This window comes from Kwoniella botswanensis, chromosome 1 (genome assembly GCF_036426115.1).
Source record: "Kwoniella botswanensis chromosome 1, complete sequence".
Lineage (NCBI taxonomy): Eukaryota > Fungi > Basidiomycota > Tremellomycetes > Tremellales > Cryptococcaceae > Kwoniella > Kwoniella botswanensis.
In genome coordinates this window covers 15138510-15158554 of record NC_088599.1, presented here as the reverse complement: position 1 = coordinate 15158554, position 20045 = coordinate 15138510, and the positions used below count along the sequence as shown (strand labels likewise).

General features: G+C 45.8%; 7 protein-coding genes across 7 annotated transcripts; 3 read left to right on the top strand and 4 right to left on the bottom strand.

Moving 5' to 3' along the window:
• Nucleotides 1-85: 85 nt before the first annotated feature.
• On the top strand, nt 86-5665 carry L199_005734 (uncharacterized protein; the record flags this gene model as incomplete). Its single annotated transcript, XM_064891440.1, has 27 exons — nt 86-300; nt 365-894; nt 974-1015; nt 1070-1179; nt 1240-1445; nt 1499-1789; nt 1848-1965; nt 2022-2079; nt 2132-2149; nt 2205-2250; nt 2302-2628; nt 2685-2814; nt 2877-3098; nt 3161-3409; nt 3470-3553; nt 3616-3730; nt 3795-3868; nt 3926-3938; nt 3996-4141; nt 4201-4315; nt 4377-4420; nt 4484-4717; nt 4782-4924; nt 4986-5011; nt 5076-5259; nt 5342-5431; nt 5515-5665. The coding sequence occupies 27 exons, from the start codon at nt 86-88 to the stop codon at nt 5663-5665; spliced, it is 3981 nt and encodes a 1326-aa protein (XP_064747512.1).
• A 141-nt stretch (nt 5666-5806) lies between these two features.
• On the bottom strand, nt 5807-7686 carry L199_005733 (uncharacterized protein; the record flags this gene model as incomplete). Its single annotated transcript, XM_064891439.1, has 11 exons — nt 5807-5908; nt 5973-6106; nt 6204-6303; nt 6378-6423; nt 6480-6565; nt 6626-6735; nt 6793-6861; nt 6930-7292; nt 7357-7416; nt 7478-7563; nt 7625-7686. The coding sequence occupies 11 exons, from the start codon at nt 7684-7686 to the stop codon at nt 5807-5809; spliced, it is 1218 nt and encodes a 405-aa protein (XP_064747511.1).
• Nucleotides 7687-8188: 502 nt separating this feature from the next.
• On the top strand, nt 8189-9180 carry L199_005732 (uncharacterized protein; the record flags this gene model as incomplete). Its single annotated transcript, XM_064891438.1, has 7 exons — nt 8189-8302; nt 8360-8424; nt 8491-8598; nt 8662-8757; nt 8824-8920; nt 8980-9074; nt 9132-9180. The coding sequence occupies 7 exons, from the start codon at nt 8189-8191 to the stop codon at nt 9178-9180; spliced, it is 624 nt and encodes a 207-aa protein (XP_064747510.1).
• Nucleotides 9181-9481: 301 nt separating this feature from the next.
• L199_005731 (uncharacterized protein) lies at nt 9482-9905 on the bottom strand (the record flags this gene model as incomplete). Its single annotated transcript, XM_064891437.1, has 4 exons — nt 9482-9504; nt 9579-9629; nt 9694-9756; nt 9818-9905. The coding sequence occupies 4 exons, from the start codon at nt 9903-9905 to the stop codon at nt 9482-9484; spliced, it is 225 nt and encodes a 74-aa protein (XP_064747509.1).
• A 1784-nt stretch (nt 9906-11689) lies between these two features.
• On the bottom strand, nt 11690-13159 carry L199_005730 (uncharacterized protein; the record flags this gene model as incomplete). The annotated part of the gene is made up of 6 exons (XM_064891436.1): nt 11690-11971; nt 12025-12112; nt 12172-12560; nt 12726-12975; nt 13063-13088; nt 13151-13159. The coding sequence occupies 6 exons, from the start codon at nt 13157-13159 to the stop codon at nt 11690-11692; spliced, it is 1044 nt and encodes a 347-aa protein (XP_064747508.1).
• Nucleotides 13160-13529: 370 nt separating this feature from the next.
• On the top strand, nt 13530-14298 carry L199_005729 (uncharacterized protein; the record flags this gene model as incomplete). The annotated part of the gene is made up of 3 exons (XM_064891435.1): nt 13530-13737; nt 13833-14067; nt 14163-14298. The coding sequence occupies 3 exons, from the start codon at nt 13530-13532 to the stop codon at nt 14296-14298; spliced, it is 579 nt and encodes a 192-aa protein (XP_064747507.1).
• Nucleotides 14299-14469: 171 nt separating this feature from the next.
• Nucleotides 14470-19739, bottom strand: L199_005728 (uncharacterized protein; the record flags this gene model as incomplete). The annotated part of the gene is made up of 17 exons (XM_064891434.1): nt 14470-14691; nt 14749-14910; nt 14964-15150; nt 15208-15267; nt 15327-15367; nt 15430-15933; nt 15987-16128; nt 16186-16249; nt 16306-16320; nt 16380-18344; nt 18397-18795; nt 18853-18913; nt 18969-19156; nt 19224-19276; nt 19330-19337; nt 19389-19657; nt 19712-19739. The coding sequence occupies 17 exons, from the start codon at nt 19737-19739 to the stop codon at nt 14470-14472; spliced, it is 4368 nt and encodes a 1455-aa protein (XP_064747506.1).
• Nucleotides 19740-20045: the final 306 nt, after the last annotated feature.

Below are 20045 nucleotides of genomic sequence, written 5' to 3'. Positions count from 1 at the left end.
CGACACTACTCGTTTGCTTGATAGCTTGTCGAGCGACTCAAATTCCAAAACCTCTCTTGATAGTCGCAATACCACATCCGACGCCATGTCGCGTCAGCAGCAAAATCCATTCGACGACTTGCTATCCGATAATCCCCATCCGAACCAACAGACAACACAGGATGATCCTTTCGGAGATGACGAGCCAAATCTGTTCAGTCCCTCTGGAGCAACGCCATATGGTCAAGGAGCTAGATCCGGTGTCGGAGGGGGCTCAAGTAAGCCTCAGCAAGGTTATGCATTAGATCCGTTCTTTGACGAGTAAGTTGTAATTCTTCATGGGTAACATCGCTCTGAAGTTGAGGCTAATTGGCTAAAACTATAGTGACGACGAGTATGGCGGAGGTGGACAGTCCAGTGGATATATGGCACCTCAATCATCTTCTACGGTCAACGTGAACCGTTCATTCGGACGGTCTGATCCATCTTTGCTGGAATCGCACATGCCATTAGCTCAATCCGGAGCAGTACCAGCAGGTTTCGCCGGTCCACCAGACGATAAGCAATATCATCCCACGTCTTCAACGTCCAAGGCGTATGGTATGGGAGGTGGAGATCCATTTGACGATGATATCGAAGGACCCTCTGCCTACGCTTTCTCCGCTCCAGGATCAGGGCCATACGCCGCTCAGAAGAAACGCTCAAGATGGCAGAGAATAAGAGAGGATCATCTTACGGATGTAGATTGGACGTTTGGTTTGAATAAGATGCTGGGGAGAAGAGGGAAATTCGATGGTGTACCTAGGGAAATATCGTTGAATGATGCCGAAGGAAATAGGGTAAAAGGTTATGAGAAGAATTCGGTTACAACTGGAAAATATGGTCCTATAACTTTCTTACCGAAGTTCTTGTTTGGTGAGTAGTTTTAGCTGGTCTAATTGTGCGGATCGCCAAAAGTGAACAGTAGCTAAACATCGACCGATCTTTTTCTCAGCTGAATTTTCCAGATCTGCGAACTTGTTTTTCTTGTTCACTGGTGAGTTGCTGAACGACCCTAAAGCCACGCAGTATATCTGACCACAATTTACAGCAATCATACAGCAAGTCCCCAACGTGTCTCCTACCGGTAGATATACGACTATAGTACCTCTTGCTGTAGTGCTGATAGCGAGTGCGTTCAAGGAGATCAAGGAGGATCTGGTGAGTTAGCTGGTCTTTTAGCGTAACCCGATGAACCAGCTAATATATTGGATTGAGCAGAAACGGCATGCTTCTGATCGGTCTCTCAACAATAGTACCGCTCAAGTTCTGATTAATCAAGCGTTCCAACCCAGACCGTGGAGGCGGATACGTGTTGGAGATATAGTGAGATTAGAAGCCAACGCTTTCATACCTGCAGATATGGTCTTGTTGAGTAGTAGTGAACCGGAGGGTTTATGTTATATAGAAACAGCCAATCTGGACGGGTGAGTCAATTCTCCTTTTCTGAAACTCTTTTTCTGACTTTGTTTCGCCGCAGAGAGACCAACTTGAAGATCAAGCAGTCTCACCCTTCCACAGCTACACTCACCAATCCTCAGGCAGTTTCCCTTCTTCGAGGTCATCTGCTTTCCGAAGCTCCGAATTCATCTTTATACACATACGACGGTACATTCCATCTTTCATCGACTTACCCTGGCGCAGCACCCACTAAAATACCTGTCGGACCCAATCAGATGTTATTACGAGGTGCCCAGTTGAGAAATACCGAATGGGTATATGGAGTAGTCGTCAATGCGGGTCATGAGACGAAATTGATGAGGAACGCAACGTAAGCCGTTTTGATTATGGATATCCTCAAGGCAATGCTAATCTGAACTTGTTGATAGCGATGCACCTGTTAAACGAACGGCTGTCGAGAGACAGGTCAACAGGCAGATTCTGTATCTTTTCGTCTTATTGCTCATTCTGTCACTGGTGTCGACTATTGGAGGAAGTATAAGAACGGTAAGTCTGTCGCCAGAGTCAGGATAGCGTCTCAACGTCTGACCGTCCTATCACAGGCATTCTTCAACAACAAGAGCTGGTACTTGCGGCTGGCTGGTGAAAGTCCAAATAAGGGTAAGCTTTTGCTGAGTAATAAGAGAGAATCCATCGCTGATTCCTTGTATAGCAAAGCAATTCATCGAGGGTGAGCTGAACTGGCCTAAGAATATGCTCAATCAAATGCTAACGTTATATTGCAGATCTCCTGACATTCATCATCTTGTATAACAATCTCATTCCCATATCGTCAGTGCAGCTGTCCAATCCCCCTTTGCTCTTAGCTGACTTTGATTGTAGCTTGATCATGACAATGGAAGTCGTCAAGTTCCAGCAAGCTTCGCTCATCAATTCCGATCTAGACATGTATTATGCTCCCACCGATACTCCTGCGCTATGTCGAACGTCTTCTTTAGTAGAGGAGTTGGGTCAAATTGCCTACATCTTCTCGGATAAGACTGGAACGTTAACAAGAAATGAAATGGAGTTTAGGGAATGTTCGGTATTTGGTACGATGTACGCTCAGACGGTTGATGATAATAAGAGGGAAATGGGTCAGAAGACTTTCGAAACGCTAAGACAGAAGTGTATGGAAGATAGTGAAGAAGGTGCCACCCTGAGAGAGTTGTGAGCAACTTCCACAAGTTGACACTGTTTCAAGGCTGATGAAAAGGATCTTATAGCTTGTCATTACTTGCTGTCTGTCATACCGTCATCCCCGAAGAAAGAGAAGGTAAAATGGTATATCAAGCGTCGAGTCCCGACGAAGCTGCCTTAGTCTCTGGAGCTGAGATGTTAGGATATCGATTCCATGTAAGTCAGCTGTGAACTCACGATGGCATACAATGATAATTGACTGTGATGTCTGCATACAGACCCGAAAACCCAAATCCGTGTTTATCGATGTCAATGGTCATTCAGAAGAGTACGAAGTCCTGAATGTTTGCGAGTTCAACTCTTCTCGTAAAAGGATGTCGACTGTTGTGCGAGGTCCTGATGGACGCATCAAGTTATATACTAAAGGAGCGGATACGGTGATTTTCGAGAGGTTGGCTCCTGATCAGCAATTGACTGAATCGACTCTGGTGCATCTCGAAGTGAGTTCAGCTTTTCGGTCGTTACTCAGATGAATAAAAACTGACTATGTTGACGGTTGTAGGATTACGCAACAGAAGGTCTTCGAACTCTTTGCTTAGCTTATCGAGAGATTTCAGAAGATGAATATGCGAAATGGTCAATGATGTACGATAACGCCGCGGCTCAGATGCACGGCCGAGCAGAAGCTTTAGATAAAGCTGCGGAGGTGATTGAACAGAACTTGATATTACTTGGTGCGACAGCTATAGAAGATAAACTTCAAGATGGTGTACCAGATGCGATTCATACTTTACAACAAGCTGGTATCAAGGTGAGCTGAGATATCTGTGGTGCTTTACAGGCAGCTGATACTGGTTCTGAAATCTCATAGATCTGGGTTTTGACCGGAGATCGACAAGAGACAGCTATTAACATTGGTCTATCTTGTCGATTAATCTCTGAATCCATGAACCTGGTAAGTGCGATCCAGTGAATATACGTTCTTCCCGAAGCTGATGGTCATGTCTGCTGTGCTAGGTCATAATTAACACCGAAACTGCCACCGAAACTTCCGAGCTCCTGAATAAACGTCTGTTTGCTATCAAGAATCAAAGAATGGGCGGTGATGTCGAAGAACTAGCCTTGATCATCGGTACGTCTCAGCTTCGAGGATGACTACGGTATCGGAAAGTAGCTGATGTTTACCTCTTTCTCAGATGGCAAGAGTCTGACATATGCTTTGGAGAAAGATTGCGCAGATGTCTTCCTAGAATTGGCTGTTATGTGCAAGGTGAGTCGCCAAATACGAATGTGTGGGATACACGCTGACTTTACGATTCTGGACCAGGCCGTCATCTGCTGTACGTAGACATTCCCGATTTACCATTGATCATATACTGACTGATCATCCTTCACAGGCCGAGTATCGCCACTACAGAAAGCTCTCGTTGTCAAGCTGGTCAAGAAGAGTACCGATGCACCTCTTCTCGCCATTGGTGATGGTGCGAATGATGTCAGTATGATTCAAGCTGCTCATGTTGGAGTCGGTATATCGGGTGTAGAGGTAAGTCAGCTAACATCGTAGTCGGGAGAGAAGTAGCTGACGAAAATGATGATGAACAGGGTCTACAAGCTGCTCGATCAGCCGATGTTGCCATTTCTCAATTCAGGTTTTTGAGGAAGCTGTTATTGGTTCATGGATCTTGGAGCTATCAGAGGTTGACCAAGTTGATTTTATGTATGTTTGGTTTATCGTTTCGCTGTGATGAAGTCGGTGCTGACGATCACATCTTCGGTAGACTCGTTCTACAAGAATATAACATTTGCTTTGACCCTTTTCTGGGTAAGTATATGCGCCCACTGATGATAGATCGATGACAACAACTGACATTGGACAATGCTGCAGTACTCATGGTTCAATGATTTCTCCGGTCAAATCTCATTCGAAGGATGGTCAATGTCCTACTACAATGTCATCTTTACGATCTTACCACCTTTGGTCATTGGTATATTCGATCAATTCGTCTCTGCGAGAATGTTAGATAGATATCCTCAATTATATCAATTAGGTCAAACGAACCATTTCTTCACTCCTGTGAGATTCTTCTATTGGGTAGGAAATGCTTTCTATCACAGTGTGGTGAGTGATTGACATGACTTCTGATATCTGACGTGGATTTCCTGACGACATGATCGATTGCTAGGTCCTGTTCCTCTTCTCGGTACTGGTATTTTACAATGACCTGATAGCTTCGGATGGTAAAAATTCCGGTTTATGGGTATGGGGTACTACACTGTACCTTGCAGTCCTTTTGACTGTCTTGGGTAAAGCCGCTTTGATATCAGAGTAAGTTTGACTGAGGTTGCGTGTCCCAAGGAAGGAAGCTTACCTTGTACTTTTTATTTAGCGTCTGGACGAAATATACTCTTGCCGGTGAGTATTGGTATCTCGCAAGGATTTTACTAGATACTAAGTACTGACCACTTTGTACGCTTAGCCATTCCTGGATCTTTCCTCTTTACGATGATTGCCCTTCCCTTATACGCCATCATTGCACCCCTGTTGAATTTCTCGCTGGATTATAAAGGGATAGTACCTAGATTATGGGCAGATGCGGTGTTCTACTTCTGCCTCATCTTGTTCCCTGTGGTCTGTCTATTGAGAGATTACGTATGGAAATAGTGAGTGAACGAACGATCCCGAAATGGATTATCCTGTTATTTGTCATAACCATGCTGATTTTCGTCGCATTTGATCAAACAGCTACTCGAGGACTTATCACCCTACTTCGTATCATATTGTTCAAGAAATCCAGAAATTCAATTTATCAGATTATCGACCTAGACAAGAACAGTGAGTGAAACACTCTACTCGAGTATCAACAACCTGCATCTAACCTTCATTGACTGATCCTTGTTGCATTTTACCTAATGCAGATTCCAAAAGGCGATCAAGAAAGTCCGAGCCACTCAACGTATGCGAAGACAGCGAGGATTCGCTTTTTCCCAAACGGAGACTAACGATCAGGATCAGACTAGGTTGATCAGAGCATACGATACGAGTGTAGCTAGACCTTCGGGATATTAGCGAGGGCAAGGAAGAATGGAGTTTGTGGACAGTCAATTTCATCTTGCAAATGAAATATCCTTTTTCTACACATCATAAGATATAAATAGTGAATTATACAATCTGATTATGCATTATAGTCATTACCAGTATATCTTGTGCTTAGAAATCTAACAGAGTGGTATTTGATATAAGATCCTTTGGTGGTGGTGTTACAGGTCTCTCGAATATCTTTTCGGGTATATCGCATGGTAGCCCATCGTTCTAGCCAAACAGACCATGACGTCAGCTAGAGAACGTTATGCATGTCAGATCAGCTGAAGCTCACGTCGACATCGAAAGCTGCCCAAGGTAAGTTTCTCGTCGATCCTGACATCGAAGCATGGACGTAACGCAGCTCATCGCCTGGATGACCACGGAACAAACACAGTCGTAAGGTTTTACCTGTCGTCCATGCGTCGCCTAAAAGAGATCAGAATTTCAGCTAAAGACCCCACTTCCACCTAATAGCTGACTATGTAAGGTCTAATGCTAAGGTCGGGTACGTAGAGTGACCCACCTAGCTGAGGCATCAGGATTGCTCTATCGCCAGTATCGAAATTGGCAGGTTTGTTCTCGGCCGTCATTAATTTCGTTGCCATCTGATTACAGACGATCACCTGATCAACTGCGGTGTCAGCTAATCTACTGTAGGATTATGAATAATCAGCGTAAGCTGACTAATTATACTCACTGCGCAATGATGCAGTGTAGTGGCTTGACCGATCTTCTGCTTGACCCTGTGTGACAGTCATAAGCTAAAACAGATATTTTTTCTCGGAAACGAATAGCTTACAACTCCATCATCCTCCTTCTCGTGCTCATATCTAGTCCAGGCTGTCGGAAATGGAAACTCAAAGTGTCGATGACAATCAGATTGACCTGAAATTCATCTGATCATCAGGCTTTCGCTGTTCTAATGTAAACAATCAGCTCACATACCTTCGGATGCGTTTCTAACCATTCATCCAGTGTGTGTAAAAAAGCTATCATCTGGGTTTGAGTAGGTATTCGAACGAAATGTATACCATGGATTATATCGCGAGGCAGTGCTAAAGATGCGAAGGTCAGTTGACGGTGAGATTGTCGTAGCTCTAATGACAACTCACTTGAGCATGTTCTGGTAATTGCTTCAGCAGCTGCACGAACTCTTTCCGCTGTTATACCACCTTCCGTGTCTGAGCAGTTCACAAAGCTCAATTTTTTTCGTGCAGAGATAGAGACCATAGCCTTGAGTTGAGCTCACCTATTATCAACACCTCACCGGCTGAATCTCCCACATCATCCTCCACGTCATTGATCCCAGTCATCCTAGCATTCAATACGATACCCAGAGCAACAGCGGTTTTCCCTATTCCCGGTGGACCAGAAACCTCAATAGCCATCCCGGGTGTGATCGCAGCGCTATCTGCCTTCTCTTTCCCCTTTCGTGATGGCTTACTAGGGAGGTGACGCCGAGATGGATCCTGGAAGCGGGCGATAAGGTGATCTATCGAAGTGGAAGATGTAGAGAAATGAGGAAGGTAGGCGGATGAAAGTAGGTCGGCAGCTGTGGATGCCTGAATCTGACTCTGGAGAGGTATGCTATGCGATGGTTGTTGTGATGAGTCTGATGAGGCAGGTAAAAGCTTATGAGATACATGTCATGTTAACAAAGACAAACGTCAACCAACCTTGGAACGATTCAATTTGCTGACGTAAATCTTCGGCTTGATGTTTCGGTATGCCAATTTCTGTACGAAGTGGGTCTAAGCTGATGTCATTGAGACTGACTAGAAGTGTGGAGCAGCTCACCGGCACTGATGTCATTGACTGATAGCTGTTGTACATCACCCAAGGTCTTGTACCCAGCATCGGTGAGAGCAGATTTGAGCGCTCGACTATTAAGCACAGACAGGTCAGCGATAGGAGGGGACCGCCTGGTTAGACGCAATTACATACGGTATGTTGAGTATGGAGATCGGCTGAGAGAGGGAGCCAGCCTGGCGCTGTCGATCTATCATTATACCTCGCAGTGGGTATCGTGGTCCTGATGGGCATCAATGACTAACAAGTAAAATCGGGAGGAAGAAACCAAAATCGATCGCGTCCGTCTGCTGTATATTGCGAGATGAGGTGGACAGACACAGGTGGAGGTGTTTCATCTTGACGCCACGTGTCGCCCATGTGGATCATAGCTGGGGCCGCGTTTGCGCGTTGTCACTGTCGGATTGACGATGGACGATGAATTCAATCATGATGGAATTGGTATCCAACCTTCATAGCATCCATCATCATACATTGCAGTCCATTCGCTACAGCATATCACTCGCTCATTCATCCATATCGACGCTCTTAGCAGCAAGATATATTATTCCCACTCAGCGAACTCCTAATTGCCTCGGGCTTGCCAATCGTTCATTCTCCTTTCAACATGGTATGTCTTTGTTCCCCTCTCCTCATCCGTATGAACCATCTTAGTAGGTATGAGGCTGAAGCTGACTCTTCCGCCCCTCATAGTCTGTAATGGAACTCAATGGTGGATCAGTGGTAGCGATGATCGGTAAAGACTGTGTCGCTATCGCCTCGGATCTAAGATTGGGAAATCAGGCTGTCGGTGTGGCTTCAAATTTTGACAAGGTGAGTTCTGTCCTGTCTTATGCGTAAGGCAATGAGCTCATATCGGTAACTGTTTAGGTATTCCCTGTGAATGATAAACTATACTATGGATTACCAGGTCTTGCTACGGATGTATACACATTGTGAGAGGGAATTGAACTAACATCCGAAATGTATTGTTATGCTGATATACTATCTATCATACTCAGGAAAGAACACCTTAGATTCCGGGTGAATATGTATAGGATGAAAGAAGAGAGAGAGATCACCCCTAAGACATTCACTCACCTCGTCTCAAGTACACTGTACGAAAAGAGGTGAGCTTTCGAATATAAACCTTCCATTTGGAGTAGAACAAAGCTAATGTAAATGCGTCTCAGATTCGGTCCATTCTTCATCGAACCTGTAGTGGCTGGTCTTCCCACACCAACGGAGCTAGATCCGCATCCCAAACCATTTATCTCCACTATGGACACGTAAGCTGCTCGCACCTTTCAAAAGCAATGGGCACGCACAGCTTACGACAACTCATACATTTGTAGTATCGGCTGTATAACAACACCAAAAGATTTCGCAGTAGCTGGTACAGCGGCAGATAAGTTGTATGGTGTAGCTGAAGGATTGTGGGAACCTGATCTTGTGAGTCAGCTTTATCATCGTGGCTGTTAGCATATAGCTGATCAAATCACTTTCATTAGGAACCCGAGGATCTGTTTGAAACCGTCTCTCAGACCTTGTTGAATGCTGTAGATCGAGATGCCCTGAGTGGTTGGGGTGCAGTCGTCCATATCATGTGAGTTTGGTCATATCGATGCAATCAAGTCATCTTTCTAATTGGTTTCGATTTCAGTACCCATGACAAGGTGATCACCCGAACTCTTAGGGCTAGAATGGATTAAAAGGAAAGGGCAGAAGCAGTAATTGGTATAGAGAGATTCGTAAGATGTTCACGACAAATGACATGTATATCATCAATCAATCAACATATCTTCGATGCCCTCGTTCTGTGCGTTACTCCTATCAAGCTTAGATCAATTTCTTGGTGACGGAAATAGAGACATTCTTTGACCTCGTCACCCGAAAAATACATCACTGATTAAGCATACGACCTCGTAAGAGTACGAAAGACACTGTCTAACATTCCAAACTACCTGAGAATCCTCAATTCCTACCACGGCTCGTTTCTTTGGATTGTCGGATTTAAGAAGGATAACAAGTCATGCCTGAGTGAGGACAGCCATTATCAATGTCATCTCACACGACAAAACATTCATACATGAGTATGAGCTTGACTCACTACACCCTTGAGGGTCTCGGCAGGTGAATCTAACACCATTTCTGGGACAGTCTAATGAGAGAATCTTAAGTGATCCTCACTCGATCGCATGAATATGGTGAATGAGTCTACTCACAGCAAACCTCGTAATATCCACAAGTGATGACTTGTCTCTCTTCGATATCCTTTTTGACGAGACCTGTAACGATTATGTCAGTACAGATCCAGGTGCTACAGCTGACAGGAAACGGACGACATACCTTCCTCGACTGGGATAGCAGCTGGAAGAGCAGAGATAGCAGTAGCAAGTGCAAGAGCAGTGAGGATCGAACTGAACTTGAGTAACATGTTCGCTATGATTTTCCAGAGGCTGAATATCGGACAAGTCAGATCAATCCTGTAGGTATCGAATTATATATATATTTATAGACAGAGACATATTGCTCGGCTTTCCGTCATCTGATCATCGAACAGAGCCATGCCAAGATGTCGAGGATTGTGATCCAGAAATAGGAACAGACAAAACACGACCTCGATGAAGCTAGTGCACGAATGAATTGATTGTGTACCTATCATATGAGATCTGATCTGATGGTAGTCAACCTGAAAGGTCACGTTCCATCACATTGACCCCACTTGAAAGGTATAATTGTGCGGCGGTACTACCTTTCGAGGTGTTGTGTGTTGTGAAAGTATGTACTCCCCCGTGTACACCCTCGAACAAGAGGCACTTGTCTGTCTAGGTGAGATTCAAAGACTGTCTCTGATGTAAAAATCAAAGAGATCTGGACCCCAGATCTCTTTGATGGATCTGTTGAAGGCGATGCGCCGGCACCTTGTATCTCATTCTCGTGTCCAAGGGGTTTGTTCAGGTGAAGATCGCTTGATTGTACCTTTGTGTCACGGGGGATAATAGTGACACCAAATTGATGGGATTGATCCACTTCATAAAGTCATGGGATCACACTCAGGAGATAATCATGTATATATGCATGCGTGTACACTCATCAGAATACCTGACCCAAACGACGAACTGATCATCACCGTCACCGTCACCTCATTCACCTTACGAGCATGACAGCCTAGGGTAGATCATTCATTCCATCTAAGCCTTGGGAATGATCGGTCCAGTGGGACAATCAAGTTCTGTACCCAATATGTGACGAGGTCAATCAGAGACCAAACCCTTGTTTTGCGAAATCAGCCAATACTCACCGCAACCATTTACATCTTGACAAGTGAATCGTACTTTAGTTCTTGCACAATCTGTGAAATGAGAAATATTCGCAATCTCATTGAATGAATACTGCCGAGAATGAGAGGTGGAGATCACTCACAGCATACTTGGTGGTAAGCGCAATGGATCTCTTGTCTCTTGTCGATTACCCCGACAATATCTCGTCCTTGCAGTGCTAAGTGAATTCCAAACAGAAGTCATCTTTATTGATCGATCTGGACAAGGGACGAAAGGTACGGTTAAGACATACCGTCATTGCCAGCGATAGACGCTGGAGCAGCTATGGCGAGACTCGCGAGCCCGAGAATGCCGATGGAAGATAAGTTGATGAATAACATGATGGGTTTTATATTTGATATGATCTATTAGGTTGTCAAAAGAGAGAGGTGTTCAAATTTGAGGAGAATCAGAATCAGAATCAGGAAAAAATCTTTCGGAGATGGTATATATATCCATTCCGTTGAGTGCAGCAAATGGACAGCTAGGGTCTCATCGTCCACAGCACAGTCATTATCGTCAAGTTGTTCGTCAGCTGACGACTTGCTCTGATCGACGGATTTCTTTGATTATTCGGTTCATGAAATAAGTTCTATATTTAGCTATAACCTGTGGTGGTAGGTGGAGATCCGTCGTCTTCTCGCCTATTGTTTCTCTATTTCGGTTGAGAACTGACGTATCTGATGATCAAGGTGAAGCTGCGAAATGTCAGTATAGTGTACAAGTCTGGTGGTTGGCTCCAAGCCGAAAAATCACATAATCAATGGACAAGCAGATCAGCGACCCTCTTCTGGAAATTTGATCTTGTTCTTCTATCAGAATGGTGCATGACTTGATCAATATACAATGATTATACCTCCTTTTCCCCATCCAACCCCCCTTATGGCGGTATACAGCCCTATTGTTCTGCATCCAACCAATCAAGGAACTGGGGAGTGAAATAACTCAAGATGATACTCGCACCGGCCCTTACCATACTTTCCGTAGTCTCAAAAGCCATCTCCTTCAAACCGTATATACCCTTTTCGGCACCGGCTACGACCATCGCGTATTCACCTGATACCTGGTAACAGGCCGTTGGATGATCAGGTGCATACTGAGCACAATCTGATATGATGTCGAGGTATGGTAAGGCCGGTTTGACCATCAAGATATCGGCTCCTTCCCTTGCGTCTCGTTGCTATAACTCGTCAGGTCAGCTGATGAAATTTGTTGATCAGGGTTATCACTCACGATTGCACGTCGAGCCAGTGATCGACCGTTGGGAGGAAGTTGATAACATTTCCTGTTACCGAACGAAGGTGCTGAACCAGCAGCGTCTCTGAAGTAAATCCCAATTCAGCGATAATCTATATGAGGGATCTGTTGATGGGAACCCACCTGAATGGGCCATATAATCCACTTGCAAATTTAGCAGAATAACTCATCAGGGCACATCTATTCGCCAGACCAGCATGCATCAATCCCAACTTGATGGCTCTGATCCTTCCATCCATCATGTCACTGGGAGCCACACAATGAGCACCCGCTTTGGCATATGCGACAGCGACTTCCGCGATCCTCTGAGCGGAAGGTTCCATCTCGATAGTAGGCTGGTTGGAGTGTCCGGGGTTAGGTAAAGAAGATAAGATACCGCAATGACCATGAGAGGTGTATTCGCATAGGCATACGTCGACGGTGAGCATGAGCTGAGGGAAGAGCTTGCTGAGGAGATGAAGAGCTTGGATGACGGGTGTCGATGGATCGTCGGCGGCACTACCGCGGGCGTCCTATCGACGGTAATGAATGTCAGTGACTACCGTTCATCTCATCCTGGACCACCCGTCTCACCACCCCGGCCGTTCACGCTCACCAGCCCCTGCTTGATCATGTAGAGCCTTCTCCTCAAACAATGCCTCATCTCCATCGCCTGATGACATAGAAAACCCACTAACCTTCTCCATCTTCATAGGTACACCAAACAGTATAACACCTTTAAGACCCTTCTTCACCAGCGGATCTAAGAACGCTTCCAATTTATTCAATCCCCATCTTTTCTGTCCTGGCAAAGAGCTGATGACTTCTTCCGCATCTGGATCGTCCGATATGAAGATCGGGTAGATGAACATCGATTTCGTGAGATTTCGTCCGTTCGATTGCCATGATCGAAGAGTTGGGTGATGTATACCTCCGTGAAGGATAGATCTGTACAATTCGAGAGATATCAGCCTTGAGTCCCCAAAGTGTCTATGGTAAACTTAGCCGGCTGAAGTTGCATGAGGAAATACTTACGATACATCGAGAGGAGGAGCTTTAAACTGACATAATCAGAGATATCAGCTCAATGTCCCCGTAGATTAATAAGTCCAAGGTAGCTCACTTCTGACATTTATAGGTAGGATTTGGCTTGGAAGGAGGAATAGCAAGGGGTGTGACAGTGGGTCTTGAGATAGGTTATATGGTCGATGATTCACCAATCTGGTTGTACGAGTATCGTCTTACGATGTATTTTCTTTTTTCGAGTTTGATCATGTAATTGCTTTTCGGCTAAGTCCTACTATGACACCGCTCCCCCACCACATTCCCACGGTCGCTATTGCCCTAAATTACCTCATCATATCCACGACCAAGTCTGATAATTGCCTCTTCTCTCATTCAACGAGATATTCATCACTCATCTACCATCTATCATCACATCGCACGACCAAGACATATATAGCCCCCATTCAAGGCCTCACAGAAATTCAACACAAGTAAACATGTCGACCCAGCCTCGTCAGCAACCTGGATCAGCACGTACAGCCGCTCAAACAGAGGTTGAAGCTGGTCCATCGACTACTCCGTCTCCCTCCGAACAACCTCCAGCGGGTGTACTGAAATTACGTGGCGGACCCTTGAAGAAGCAGAGGGTGGTGTGGAGTGATGAGACGGTAGATAATGAGGGCATGGGGAAGAAGAAGTCGAAGAGTAGGTCTTCCTTCATTTGGATATAAAATCATGATCGAAGGAGAATTGTTTTCATTAATTCGTACACACTGCTAATTTCCCATTTTTTAATATAGTATGTTGTATATACCACAAACCAAAGGCATTCGACGAATCGTCCGACGAGTCTTCCTCATGCTCATCATCCGATGAAGGCCATTCACCTTCGTCTAGACGATCGAATTCCCATAAACATGCGAACGGGAAAGGTCAAAAGCAGAGATCGAGAGATGGTGGTGATGGAGATGTGGAAGTATCGTCGGATTCTCAGAGCTCGGAATCGGATGGTGGAGCAGGTGACGGACGTGCGAGGTAAGCATCATTGTACTACATACTCTCTCAAGCCAAAGTATCTCTGAACTAAAGAAAGAAGGGTGTTGAGGGAATCGCTTACACCTTTTATTTAGACCCAGTCGAAAACCTAGAAAACATCGTCATTCGCATGACTGCGATCATCACGGTACGGGGCGAGTCAACAAATACGATGTACAGCCGAAAGCCCTTGGCGGAGCATCAGGTGACCAGAGTCAGGATAGGTCATGAGGAGAAGCTGGTCACCAGATGATTACTCATTTCTCCATTATCCTCCTTCCTTTCACATCTGTACCAATGTAGCTTGTCCATCAGCGTGTCTTTCGGACAGATACTTTCCCGTAGATGAGTACATGTACATTAATCATGTATGTATAACAGACTGTATGCTATCTATCCTGTCTACTTTAACCCCACTCTAGCTTCCTCCTCATCGACAGCGACTCGCAAGCATTTCATACCCAGCTCAAACCATCTTTCTTGACTTCCCGTCAATTTCTTCCCCCTCAGCCGTGTTGACATGGCTGCAGCGAACTGTTCTCGGAGCAGCTTGATGGCTATGGCAGTTTTGGGAGAGACGTGATATCGTATCTTTCGGTCGAGATGGAGAGATGAAGCAGGTATCTACAGAAAAAGGAGGATTAACCATCTAAACAAGACGAGGTATCATCAATTGCTCACCCTGAAATCGGCTATATCACCACATAGTAGCGCTAAAGCTTTATCATCCACTGGTCCAGTCTCCCACGCGTATAATCTCTTGGATTGCATGATGGTGAAGTATGCCAAATAATTCGTTCCAAAATCGGATTTTGGGACTTTGAAGTTGACCGAGCTGGGGTGCTGCATAACAGAATAATCAGCTTCGTTCTTTATATTTCTTTCCTGTCACTTACTATAGCTACGGGCTGTTGATTGATGATGGTCTTTAAGCCACCACCAGATGAGGGATCAAGGGATAGCAGCTTAGGATATAACCCAGCGGCCAATGCACCTCCTAGTATATTGACATCGGCCCCATTGATATTGAACTCAGGAGGAACGTTGACGAATCGAGTACGAACGCCTCGAGAGAAACGTGCTCTACGTGATTGGCCAAATGAGCGACATGACTCACACCCTTTGCGCCGAAGGACTCACTGGCTGACTTCCCGACGTTGCTCCGGGGTAGCATCAACGAAAGACGAGTCAACGAGATATCTGAAAAAGGTAGTCAATAAGAATTCCCTGCCCACCATTCGCGAGATGCTGTAACTCACGCTAGTAGTTGTTGACGAAGCTCTTCGATCTGTTGCAAGTTCTGTAGAAGACCATCTTAGTATGAAATACGGTAAATCATCCAACATTTGGAAGTGGACTCACTTGTAACGACACAAAATTCTTCTTACAGAATACTCTCACAAACGCAGGATTCTCCGAAGCTCTCCTAAAACTATCAAACACGTTGGCGATGGTCAGGAAATCGCTGTTCCCAACGGCGAAGCTCTTCTTCGCGTTCTCGGCTAAAGCCTCAAACCCGAAGGGGGTGACAAAAGGCGATTTTGAGTTGAGTGTGGCGGCGATAGTCAGAGCTGGATCGAGACACCTCATCATAGCTGCGACGAGTAAGAATTTTCCGAGATGAACGTCCATCGGTAATTTCGATAGTAGTCGACCCATTGGAGTGATGTCTTCGTTGATTGTGAGTGCTTTCACCTCGACCAGAGAGGAGATGGCACGCTGAATGTTCACTGGTGATGGTGGATCAAGAGCTTGCAGAAGAACGGATTCGATGGTCTTTCCGAGTGGTACTTTGAGTATCTTGATTCGTAGAGCGAGATCTTGAAGGGAGAGTCGGAGCATCTCAGGTATAGGATGTTCGGCAAGCTAGGAGGAGGATCAGCAAGTAGGCATAGAACTGTTTCCATCCAATCGCATACCTGAGTATCGTGTCTGGCTTTGGTGAAGAGGTGGAAAGCGAGACCCTCTTGTACTCGACCAGCTCGACCTCGCCGCTGTTTAGCGTTACTTCGGGCGATGTACGTTTCGACGAGTCGGGATAATTGACGTTTTTCATCGTAGCTGCGGGATAGATATCTCAGCCCCGATCATTGTGACCTATCACACAAGTCGGCTCACCGCATTTCTCGATGTTTACCGCTATCAATGACGCAGGTGATATCGGGGATGGTCACACCGGTTTCTGAGAAAGGCAAGGATCAGCATGCTACGATACCGATTGGAACTTGATCAACACACCAGCAATATTCGTCGCTAGGAGCATTGAAATCTGTATCAGCATGTGTCATGTGTCGCCAGTGAAACGTACTCACAGATCACAATCTTCCTGACTCCCTTCGTGGGTATATCAAATACTGCGCTCTGTCCTTCGGAGCTGATCGTGGAGTGTAAGGGATATACAACGAATTCCTTACTTCCGAAAGCGGGGTGGGACTGGAGCAAATCAGTCAATTTCCTAATTTCTGCAAGACCAGGCATGAACACCAAAGTAGCCTGTGAGAAAGGAACGAGATTCTGATCCTCGTAACATATCTTCTCGAGCAGGCGAACGATGAGATCGTAAGGTATCTGCCGAGAGTCTAGTAGATTGAGAGTTGATACGGTGTTCGAAGAGTATTTGGTAGAGGACAGTTTCGCAGGATTGGATGAACGACTTTTACCATCATCATCTTCATCGTCTGATGGGTCAGAATCGGATTTTGCCCCTTCTTCATTCCATTCTACCATCTGACCAGCAGGCTTGAAGTTTCTCCCTCTGACTGCGTAAGGGGAATCTTCCTCGATGTGCCAATCTGTTACCTGAACAGCATCTTCAAGATAGTTTACCTGAACGGGGAAAGTCCGTCCAGGAACAGAAAGGAAAGGACATCCGCCGAAGAAATTCGATATCTTCTCTGCATCTACGGTAGCTGACATGAGCACCACTTTCAAGTCTTTTCGTTGTTGAATTAGGTTCTTGAGCACGATAAGGAGGAAATCGGATTCGATGGATCTTTCGTGTACTTCGTCTACGATGATATGCGTGACTTCGTCGAAAGCTGTTCCTTTAGATCCTCCTGACGATCCACTTTCAAGCATACGTAGGGCAATACCATTGGTAACGAAAGCGAGACGAGTGGCTGGTGATACTTTAGCTTCCAGTCGGATAGAGTAACCGACCAAGGAGGAGTTTGTACCCATAGCACCTGCAGAGTCGCCTAATTCTTGCGATACTCGCTGAGCAAGTGATATAGCACTAATTCGTCTTGGTTCGGTGACGTAGATCTTGCAAGGTCTACCTTTGGAAAGCTGATCCTCAAGGATGAAAGAAGGAAGTTGAGTCGATTTACCGCAACCAGTCTCTCCGCTGAGAACGATGATTTGGGATTCCTCAAGGGCTGATACGATTTGTTCTCGGAAGGATGCAATCGGTAAGGTATTCCGCTGTTGTAGCATTTTCTGATATGAAGGAGATGACCTGCGCTTCTCGAAGTCATCTTGTAGCTGCTGGGAGAAGCGATCGACTGATCTTTGTTCGCCTCGGGCAGTCGGCGTGGATGTTCCGGTAGATGTGGTCTTAACGGCAACATCCGTCTTTGGTACTGCTATCGGTTCAACAGCCTTCTTCTCATACAAAGCTTTTATCCTCGCCCAAATCTCCCTCTTACCAACATCTTCTTGCTCCTTCCTCTTGACTTCTAGTTCCTCCCATAATTCCCTATAATCAGGTGGCATAGTTCTCCAATTGATTCCCGAAAGCGTACCGTCAGCCGAAAGATCGTTGAGTGCGAGGGTAGAAACGTAATTTTCAGCTTCTGCCATGTCATTACAGGCGATGTCGTCCATACGCCACACTTTTCTCCTACCAGTAGACCAGCGGATCTCAAGACCAGCTCGAGCCGCACGACTCCCACCAGATAATTTGGCGTAGGTGAACACAGCTTGTTTCGATTGTTTGGTGACAGCGGATTTGAGTATATTCTTGGGGATGTTTCCGGCAAAAGAGGATTTGGGAATAGCCATCGAGCGGACCGTAATAGAGGTATTCGAGGTTGAAGGCTCCTCAAATACCTGGGGCTCAGCAGGTTCGTCCAGCATTCCTCCAAATAGTCCACCTTCATCTTCATCTCCAGACCCGCTAAAAATGTCCTCTGTCTGGGGTGATGTTTCGTCAGGCGCGGGTGAAGGGTGTTCCGATGCGATCTTGCTGTCTTCGTCGGGCTTGATGGAAGTTCCTTTCAGCCTAGCTGCAAGTGCCGCAGCATCTCTCTGCGATTTGAGGGTTTTAAAAATGACATCTGGATAAACGTCAGCACTCATTGTATCCCGCCGACTCAAGACTCGGCTCACCAGCATCTTTCCGACTAAACAAGTATTCCTTCTCCACCTTGCCTATCTTGTCTTTCAGCTGCCTCATCTCGGGGGTCTCTAGAATTACCCCATTCCCTTTGCCTTTCTTTCCCTTTCCCTTGTTCCCCCCAGCCGCAAGTTTGAGGTTATCACGTTCCAGTGAAAGCTTCGCCCATGTCTCGTTAATCTTGTTCGAATCGAAGTCGTCATCTTCGTCAGACTCGGAAGCGGGGGAGTGATCAAGGGATTGGAATAGGGATGTTGGTGCTGTTGAGGAGGGATTAGAGGGTTGAATTGACTGCTGAGGTGCTTTAGGTTTGGTGACTTCGGGCAGAGGTGTTGTGTGGTCCGATGTGGGCAGCTCAAGCAGAGGTTCTTCTGCCTGTACTAAGGCGGGCGCTGAACTCAGAGCGGTTAGCTTTTCGATGCATAAGAGGTGAGATTATGTGTATTCACCTTCTTTCATAGCATAATCTCCTTTCTGTAAACATTCATCTTCGGTCAAGTGAGTCCACATCTGAGGGTAGGTCAGCGAATGGGAAGATTTGTGATAAGAAGAATCGTCTGCTTACCCATTCTAAAGCTTCTTCCCAGGAATCATTCTCGTACAGTCCCTCCAGCAAGCATTGCTCGATCCTTTCGTCCCGGAAACCAAGCTTCTTCAGGATATGGTAGATTATGTAGAATCGTAAAAGGCTTTTCTCGGTATCTGTTCCAAGTACAGAATGAGGGATTGTTTTGGGTACCACAGTTGATAGATCTGTCGATACAGATGTTGTCAGTTCAGGCTGTGCGTGCTGTGCATTCTATATGACACTGAAGCGTACCGTCCGCTATCTTTCCATTTTCTGCTGAAATAACTCTAGCACCTCGTCTCGTACTTTTTCATCGAGTTCCAATTTGGGAAAAGAAGTTGCTAATCTTCGGTCATACTCGATAGTCTGTAGGATATCATCAGTCAATGCAGAAGCACCAAGGCTGATGTAGCTCACCTTGACTACACGAGCGACCTCCTTCTCTCCTTTCTCGTGTAGCTTGTCCACCAGGGATTGCAAAGCTGCTTTTTCCATAGCCTCGTCATCCTCCCAGTCAGCTTCCTGCTTGTTGACAGCAGGTATATCAGGCTTCTCGTCTTTCAGTTGACTATTCTGAGTCCCTTCGGTGGAAGTATCCTTGACCTCTTCTTCTTTCTGAGCAGGTTCAGGTGCTGGCTCAGGCTTTTTTGAGGCCGTCGAGGTGGTAGCGAAACCCCTTTGTACGGCTGCAAGGGGTGTCAGCGGGAGAGAGTCCAACGACTTGCAGGGCTGCGACTCACGCTTCAAGGACATCTTCTTCTTCCCCATGACGTATAGTGAGTTCGCGGTATGGTCTATTCCATAGAGGGGTGAGATGTGCTGTGATCAAGTGAGATATTTCGAATGTCCATTATAGTTGAGATCCTCAATCCTACTAGCACAACGATGAAATTGACAGTGCGGGTGTGGAGCCCCATGCCCCCCCCCCCCCCCTCGACAGTCATCCCGGCGGAGTAGTCCGCTGTTTTCAAGTTGGAAGTCGTCTTAGTAATTCGACTGATGTTGTTGCATTTGCCACTACTACTGATGCATACCTGTATATCGACATTATGAGTGCATCCATCGTCTTACCAA